This window comes from Trematomus bernacchii, unplaced genomic scaffold, assembly GCF_902827165.1.
Source record: "Trematomus bernacchii unplaced genomic scaffold, fTreBer1.1, whole genome shotgun sequence".
In the NCBI taxonomy this organism is placed as follows: domain Eukaryota; kingdom Metazoa; phylum Chordata; class Actinopteri; order Perciformes; family Nototheniidae; genus Trematomus; species Trematomus bernacchii.
The window spans coordinates 1,017,428-1,027,142 of record NW_022987786.1 but is presented as its reverse complement, the minus strand read 5'-3'; the positions used below and the strand labels follow the sequence as shown (position 1 = coordinate 1,027,142).

At 43.0% G+C, this 9,715-nt stretch overlaps 1 protein-coding gene across 1 annotated transcript; it reads left to right on the top strand.

Annotated features, from left to right (window-relative positions):
- The first annotated feature begins 3,226 nt into the window (after positions 1 to 3,226).
- Positions 3,227 to 9,161, top strand: cmtm7 (CKLF-like MARVEL transmembrane domain containing 7). The gene is made up of 5 exons (XM_034149499.1): positions 3,227 to 3,428; positions 5,639 to 5,815; positions 7,079 to 7,177; positions 7,553 to 7,634; positions 7,864 to 9,161. Exons 1-5 carry the CDS (start codon positions 3,309 to 3,311, stop codon positions 7,875 to 7,877), a joined length of 492 nt encoding a protein of 163 aa, XP_034005390.1. The 5' UTR covers positions 3,227 to 3,308; the 3' UTR covers positions 7,878 to 9,161.
- The last annotated feature ends 554 nt before the right edge of the window (positions 9,162 to 9,715 follow it).

The following is a 9,715-nucleotide window of genomic DNA, read 5'->3' as shown; positions in this document are numbered from 1 at the left end:
GGACTGGTTCAATGTTTATTACAAAACTTATTGAAATGAACTTATTGCACATATTAAACCTGGAACTAACAAAGCTTCAATGATTGCCTATAAAAACAACATTAAACATTAAATAATCAGTTGCATTCATTTCTTTTCCAGAGTCATTTCTTATGATTACATTTTTCCACAGGCCAACAACAGCTTCAACAAAACTATTTCCCTCAAAGAACAAACCAAACATGCCCTGTTGTCGTGAGAGAAAAAGTGCAGAAGGAAACATGTGAAACTCAGTGTGCTGCTCTGTGATGCTAGCTCAGATACTTGGCATCTCATCTTGGGTGCAAGGTCATCAATGTTTGGGGTCAGGCTCTGAGCTGAGGAGACCCTCAGGATGGAGTGAAGGTGTGCGTGCAATATACCGGCGGGCCAGATCTAATAGGAATTAGAAATGATCCTGCGGGCCGAAAGTAAATCCACCACGGGCCTGATTTGGCCCCCGGGCCTTGAGTTTGACACATGTGTGGTTTACATGCACTGAAACCTAGAGAAGACACTACGGCAGAGGGAGCAGCAACGACATATAGGGCCTCTTTAAAGACTTTATTTCTATTAAAGAAGAATAACTCACTCAAAAGAGTTCATCTGTTAAAAAGTCAACATATTTTCAAGTTTCAGATCAGAAGCTGCTGCAGAATTTTGCCTCACTTCCTGCTACTGAACGTGTGTGTGTGGGCGTGTGTGTCTCACACACACACACACACACACACACACACACACACACACACACACACACACACACCCACACACACAACACACACACACAACACACACACACACACGCACACACACACACACAAACACACACACACACACACACACCAGAATTGTTAACTGTAACAAAATACATGGCTACAGATAAGAGTCCATAGACATTTGTGTGTGTGTGTGTGTGTGTGTGTGTGTGTGTGTGTGTGTGTGTGTGTGTGTGTGTGTGTGTGTGTGTGTGTCACCACAGGAAGTGTTTAAAGGTGAGAATAACCCGTTGGTGAGTCCCCCCCAGATGTGAGCTGCTGGGGTGGAAATATATGTTTAACGGATCAGAGAGATGAAACGCTGCCTCAGACTGCAGGGGGAAATCTGAAGAGTGACTACATTTCCCATGAGGCTTTGCACCGGCGCTGCTGCCTCTAATGGAGCTGATAACATGAGTTACTGATGCTGCAGGATGGATTATTCACCAGAGCTGAGAGCCGTCCAAACTGCACTGATATACACACATTATTATTATTTACATTTTCTTCTTCTCTTGATTTGAAGACTTATAATAAGCTTATCTTGTCTTAATTCATTTATACTTCTGAAAACATCTGGAAAAGATATATTTTTTATTGACAAAATAAGTCAACAAATAATTCAAAATGTAAATAATGTTTTGTTGTTTTAAAAAATATATATTCACTATTGTTTTTCTTGTTTATTTTATATTTGTTAAGCTTTGTTGTTTCTTGTCTGTTCCTCTGTTTGAATATTAAAAGCCTGTTTTTATCGTATTCACATATTTTAAAGGTCTCCTATCATACACAATGCACTTTGTGATTCCCCGGTGTGTCGGGGAACTCACGCAGCGTCAGAAAATAAAACCCTCTCTCTTTTCCTCCGTACCCAAATCTCTAAAAACGGGGGAACAACGGAGCTGATCCAGATTTGCGTCCGATATGACGTAATATCTGAAATGTGGACCCACGGCCCTATCAGAAACGTTGCTATCAGAAACAATGCCCGACTGTTTTGGACGTAATATGGTTGGTGTTTACATTAGCATCGCTAACACTCAGAGCTAACCTGTACTGGAGAGCATGTGTGTGAAGAAGCAGGAAATAAAAAGGAACTCACCTTGTGGTATAACCGGCAAGAGAGAAAGCCTTTGAGCTCCATACTGTTTCAGAAACAATCCTTGATAATCCATGATATGGCGTTTCATCACGGCAGTATTTAGTTTAGACAGTAGCTGCCGGGTCCCGCATGAGCTCAGACCCCTCCTTTTTTAAAGCTTTATACCCAAAATCAGCACTTTTGAAACAGGAAGTGAAACAGAGGGATATGAGGCATGGCTAGAATGGGTGATCTGTTTGGTATTTTGAGCAAAACACTTCATAGACATGTTTTTTATATATGTGTATATATCTGAGACCAATGCTATTGCCTAAACATAGCATGATAGGTGACCTTTAAAAGCATGTTTTTACTGTTTTCACATATTTAGTAAATAAAGTTGATCTGTTTGTCCACATGTCCATATCTTATTTAATATGCCATTCTAACACACTACATGCTAATCATATCCCACGTTCATACTGTGTCATTTAGCAATAGTGTTTTATTTGTCAGACAGTTATATTTTCTCACGTCAAGTTCTGTTTTATGTTTTATTTTGAGTTGTTTAAATTGTATAATTGTTTACTTTTCACCCTTTTTCTTTATTTCTAATTGTGTTTAATATTTGTTTTGATGCTGCTGCAAAAAAACAATATGTTATATATTTTAAAATATGAATAAGCTCCATAACACCTGAGCATCTCATCTGCTGAAGCTTCAGAAAAACACATGTTGAGTTTCTGTTGTCTCTGTGTGCTCGAACAGTCTGTGTGTGTGTGTGTGTGTGTGTGTGTGTGTGTGTGTGTGTGTGTGTGTGTGTGTGTGTGTGCGTGTGTGTGTGTGTGTGTGTGTGTGTGTGTTTCAGTGTGTGTGTGTGTGTGCGTGTGTCTGTGTGTGTGTGTGTGTGTGTGTGTGTGTGTGTGTGTGTGTGTGTGTGTGTGTGTGTGTGTGTGTGTGTGTGTGTGTGTGTGTGTGTGTGTGTGTGTGTGTGTGTGCGTGTGTTGACAGAGGCGTCCTGGCAGCAGTGTGTGTTTCAGCAATGCAGTGTTTCCTGACAGAGACCACACCTCTACACACTCACGCTCACACACACCGGGAGACAGGAAGTTTCCTTCAAAATAAAAGAACCAAAACTTACTGTCACCTTTTTAAAAGCCTGACGTTTTGGTTCTTGTAAAAACGAATTGGTAATTGTACACTGTAGTATTTCTACTGTTACTGAAGTATGAGATCTGAGTGTTTACCACACTACAATCTGAATTAGTTCATCTAAAAGGGAAAATACACATTTGTAAAAGCCTCACTCCCTCAGGGCTTTTACTCTGAAATCCTTTCCCGGAAGTGTCCTTGTTTATTCGGTTGCCTTGACTCGGGTGTGACTGTCTGTAACCGAACCGAGCCTCCTGCTGCAGTTTAACCCGGGTTAACACTTTATTTATCCCGAGTAGTTTATGGACAGCATGTCGCACACCGTCATCACCACCTCGACCACCGGCAGGACGTCCGGGGACGGGATGCTGAACCTGGGCTACACCCGGACCATCCCGGGGCTCCTGAAGATAGGGCAGATGGTGAGAAACAACCCGGGATAACATGCTCTTTACCCGGGATAACCCAGGGTCTGTGCCCGCCGATACCTCCGGAGGTGTTGTCCGGTAGCTTCGCAGTTAGCACGCAGTTCATATGGAGACAGAGGGGTTGCGTTTGATGGAAAAAGTGTTAAATGTATGTCTTTTTTTTAATGGACCCTGGTTGTTTATATCGGTCATGGTTGCACATTTCCATTGAACTATTTAACTTTTTGTCTCAATAAGCATAGTTTTCTTAAAGTATGTACTGTTACCATCACACACTGTATAGCATATCCTCATAATTGACCAAAAAAGCAATTTAAATGTGTATTTTGTATCAAAATACCTAATTTATTGTTATTTTTAACACTGATGTGAATACTGCCGTGCAGAGGTGGAACATACATTTACTCAAGTATTGTACTTAGGTACAATCATGAAGTACTTCTACTGTACTTAGGTATTTCCATCTAATGCTAAATTATGTGATTTTACTCCACTACATTTATTGATTAATGTTTTGTTTATTAAGCTTTAGTGACGTTTCAGATTCTGCATTAAAACAACATGTGATACACTTAAAAAATAATGCATCTCTAAAGATTAAACTAGTGGACTAACTGTTGAAGGTACAATAACATGCACTTTACCCGGGATAACGTGCACTTTACCCGGGATAACATGCAATTTACTTTACCCGGGCATGTCATGCTTTTCCGGTTATTACCCGTCCCCTTGTGTTCTGAAGCTTCTGCATGTAAACGGTCTGCAGAGTCACAAACCCTCAAAGTACACCCTGTAGCGAGTAAAATTCTCACACAGGAAAGACCTGTCTATGCTGCCCCAGAACGCCTCGTTAGAGATTTCTCTTTTTCCATTGTTTCCTTCTTGGGTACAGTGACGTGCCCATACCCAAATGGACCCGTTGGTCCAAATGGACCAATCCGTGGAGCCGTTACGTTACGTCCGCGGAGCTGTTCCGCGAAGTCCGTGGATTGGTGCAAATGGACCAATCCACGGACTTCCTCACTCTCACACACTCAATCTTTTCTCAGCTGCAGCTCCGCCGATTTCTCCTCCCTGAGACGGCGGGACGCGGCGAGGCTGTGAGTCGGTGTGTGAGCACACACACAAACTCCCAGCCAGGCTGCGGGTGTGTGTGTGTTCGGGCTGGTTTCGGGCTGTGTCTCGCTTTCTCGCAGACGGCCACTGGGCTCACAGGGAGGGGGGGGCAGGAGCTCCAACAAGCCGTGTAGGACAGAGAGTGAATACACATACTATACAGAGATGCTGTATGAGAAACCAATGTGAGTTTGGAACATTGAACAATGTGAATCTATTCTAGTAGACCTCAACAGTGGAACTATGATCAGTAGAAATGGCCGTGACATGGGACCTTTAAGAATACTTCTGTACTTTTACTCCGGAGCTCAGGACGTTTACTTGCATATTTTAATACTAATAGTTTAGGTGAAAACTTTAATGTTGGACTGAATATTTCTACTTTTACTTAGTACATGTATATATAATATCTCAGTACTTCTTCCTTCTCTGCTGCTGAGTGTTAACGTGTTTACTAAAACATAATCATCTGGATCAAAGACAGCAGCAGTTTACTGAAGGAATGATGCGTAATAGAATATTTCAATCTCAAGTTTATTACCGCTTTACAATTAAAATATAAAACAAATAGTCGTTCATTTTAATTGGCGTTTGTTATAACTATAAATCAATTAGAATGTATTCACACACACACACACACACACACACACACACACACACACACACACAGACACAGACACAGACACAGACACAGACACAGACACAGACACAGACACAGACACAGACACACACACACACACACACACACACAGGAGACAGCTCGACGAATGAAACTCAACAATTGTATGTATTTATTTATTACAGGATAAACAAACAATAACTACATCTTGTCATACTGGGCTGTGTCAAGCATGAAAGGTGCTATATAAATAAAGTGAATTATGTGTGTGTGGTAACAATATAATAGTCATGTATCCTAGGAGGGGGGGGGGGGGGCATGTAAATAGTAGCATGACCTTAAAGAAGTAGAAAGGGGTGGTGGCTGACCCGAACCCACCTTTGACCTTTAAACCACTTTTCTTTTCAATTCCCCGCACTCTGATATTTAACCCTGTTTCTCACGCCGCGCTGTGCTTCCCGTCCTGCAGGTGGCGCTGCTCGTGGCCTTCCTTTGTGTTCGCTGTGCGCGGGGCTGGCCCAGCTGGGCGGCCTTCCAGTTCTTCGAGGTGGTGTCGCTGTGGTTCTTCATCGCCTTCCTCCTCTTCTTCCTCATGCACCTGTTCCGGCTGCAGGCCAAGATGCCCTGCTTCAACTGGCCTCTGACGGTGAGACGTCTGACAAGCAGCTTTCTTACCATGAACACACACTTGAGGCTAATTTCACTTAATGCCACACACACTGTCCTGCTGCCACTGAATGTGCATTCATCCGCCGCTGAAAATAGTCCCAATAATATGCGCTCCAGTGTTGATTTGATGAAGGAGAAGTGGAAACTAGCAGGTGTTTGCAGGCATTTAGATATTTAGATGCTTCCTGTGAGCTCAAAGTGCACTCACTGCACACTGAGAGAGTTTCTAAATACAATCAGACACATGCTGATGGGGATATTTAAGAGTTTACACAACCAGATGTCATTCATTTCACGTACTCTTAACTTTCTAATAAAGCTTCAAATGTCATTTTCTTTAAAGCAAGAAAATACAATGTTTTGTTGTGAACAATAGTATGTTATGGATCTGTGAGTTCATAGCTGCGTAGCTCTCTCTGTGTGAGGCAGAAAGACAAGAAACACTTTCTTAAAGCGCACTCAAATATGAAATGCAGAAATGAAACGACCGAACGTGGCTAACAGCACTGAGTCGGAGTGAGAGAGTATATAATGATGGTATTTACACACACACACACACACACACACACACATACACACACACACACACACACACACATACACACACACACACACATACACACACACATACACACACACACACACACACACACACACACACACACACACATACACACACACACACACACACACACACACACACACACACACACACACACACACACACACACACACACACACACACACACATACACACACACACACACACACACACACACACACACACACACACACACACACACACACACCTGGGAGGTGCAGCGCAGGCATGTTGTCATCAAGAGAGAATACGATGCGTGGCTCTTTTGGGAAACATGTTTTTCTTTCAGCCTTTTTACCTCGTTAATGTAAATAATACTCATTACATTGACACATGCATTATATGTGATTAAAATAATGGTTGTTTGTAATGTATTAGCGACCCCCCCAGATGTATTATTTCACTGCTTTAGGAGCTCAGCCCCTCCTCCTTATGGGAGCTCAACTCCCACATAACTCGAGCCCTGCAGAGAGTGTGTAATGATGGTATTTATTTTGCACATAGTGGTGGTGTGGAAGTTCTCAGTTCTCCTGACTGAAGGGGGAGGAGTTATAGAGTTTGATGGGAGGAAAGGCCTCCAGTAGACTGAATGTTGAGATGATGTGTTTGATGATGAGTCTTGTGCTCGCTGTGCTCCAGGAGTTCTTCCACTACTCGGTGGGGGTCATCCTCGTGTGCATCGCCTCCATCGTGGCGGCAGTGAAGGCGGGGGGGGTTTCTGCGCTGGTGGTGTCATCGGTACGTCACACACACACACACACACACACACACACACACACACACACACACACACACACACACACACACACACACATTTTCATTTAAACAGCTGGAACTAAATTAGATAAATGGATGATGTGTGTGTGTGTGTGTGTGTGTGTGTGTGTGTGTGTGTGTGTGTGTGTGTGTGTGTGTGTGTGTGTGTGTGTGTGTGTGTGTGTGTGTGTGTGTGTGTGTGTGTGTGTGTGTGTGTGTGTGTGTGTGTGTGTGTGTGTGTGTGTGTGTGTGTGTGTGTGTGTGTGTGTGTGTGTGTGTGTGTGTGTGTGTGTGTGTGTGTGTGTGTGTGTGTGTGTGTGTGTGTGTGTGTGTGTGTGTGTGTGTGTGTGTGTTCAGGTGTTTGGCTTCATCGCCACGTTCCTGATGGCGGTCAGTTTGTGGACGACCTACAGCGTGAGCTGCGGCCCTCACCAGACCGGTACCTCACCTTTAATATTTATCTCATTTCCTACTTCCTTGCTTCCTTTCATCCGTCGTAACCTTTTTCCTTTCTTTCTTTCCTGCTTCCTATCTTTCTGTCCTTTTTCCCTACAAACTTTCTTGTTTCCTTTTCCATTGCTTTTGGGTCCTTTCTACGTTCCATCATTTCATTGTATACTTCCTTCCTTCCTCGCCTCCTTCCCCCCCCCCCCCCCCCCCCCCTCCAGGTGCAGTAGTGTAAGCAGCGTTTCATCATGAAGGAACCAGACGGCTGTGTTTGCAGTTTGCTGTGTCCCGGTCCATCTTCTGCCTAGCAACCACCCGGATCATTCACCTGATTGGATCAGAATCATTCCTGCTGATGTAATGGAACAGCTGATCCAGGACCAGCTGTCGTTTTCTACAAGCTGAAGCGTAAATATCCCGATCATCCCGGTAGAACCCCCGACAGGACGGCAGTCTCAGTGTTCCTCAGAAACCCAGTATACATTTTGATTCCCTCTCTGACTTCAAAAGTCACATTTACATGTTAAAGGTGCTCAGTAATCATCAGTGTATTAATAGAATCAGTATCAACAAATGACACCGCAGTGCACCTTGTATCGTCCTCACAACTACATTTCCCATCATGCCTGCTGCTTCCCGCCCTAAATTTCAAATGTGTTTGATTCTAATAGTCTAATAGGACAGTGCCGTCTTCCTGTTGTGTGCCATAAAACAACCGTTTCCCGCCAAAATACAAATCCAGCCGATTTCCCGCCAAAATCTCACAAGTCGTAGTTCAGCCTCCGTCACGCGTCGCCATTTTGTTGCACTTTTTCTGTGGTTTACTTTAAATAGCTTGAATTTCTCGATTCAAATAATTCAATTTTACTTTTATTCTTCAGTAAAAAAACAACACTCTGGACCACGGATGTATTAAAGTCTTTTTTAAACTCACTTTTCTTAAATGCTCAACACTCAAATGGTGCACAGTATAGCCCTGTTAGCCCGCTATGCTAATGTTTGCTAGCACACTTTGGATGCTCGTTCTTCTGTGCTAACAATCATTAACAAGCTAACATTTTACAGAAAAATAACCTGCATGCTAATGACTTTGTTAGCATGTTAAAACATTACTCAGGGGCTAATACTTAGGTGTGCTAAAGAAAAACATACAATAGCATGCTAAAAAACTAATTCTGTGAATTGAAAGAAAAGGAAACATTAGCATGAAACAACACGGAAAAGTGCTTCACTTGCAATTAAAAGAAAAGTCTGGTGATGATTGATATTTCTGTTATAGTCAACAAATCCCATGTGCAGAACCAAACCAACAATGATTTAGAAAACAACAACAACAATTATCTTGCCTTCATTTAGCGACAAATAAAGATTGCTGCTGAAAATGGTAACAAACAAATGCAGATTTCCCACTTTTTTAGGATTTATTTTAAGATTTAAGAGGAAACTATCTCACACCAACACACACACACACACACACTCACACACACACACACACACACACTCAGACACACACACACACACACACTCAGACACACACACACACACACTCAGACACACACAGACACACACACACACACTCAGACACACACTCAGACACACACACACACTCAGACACACACAGACACACACACACACACTCAGACACACACTCAGACACACACACACACACTCAGACACACGCACGCACGCACACACACACACACACACACACACACACACACACTCAGACACACACACGCACGCACGCACGCACACACACACACATTTTAAGGTGTTCTGCACATGAGGTTTTTTGGCAACAAGAAAAACAGAATACCACCAGTGATGATCCTCAAACCTCAGTACTGTTTTAATAGAAAGTGTGCCATTGATTTGAGATATTAACAACATGAACCAAACCTTCTTCCATCGGGGCGCGGCTCCCGTGACGCATCTCATAACTTCCTGTTTACTTCGGCAGCAGTTCAGAATCAAAGGACGGCATTCATTACAGTTTCTCTACAGAAGGCTGGCCGGTTTCTCTCACATTCAGGACAGACTCGACTGTCCTCGGTGCTTTTACAGAATGAAACT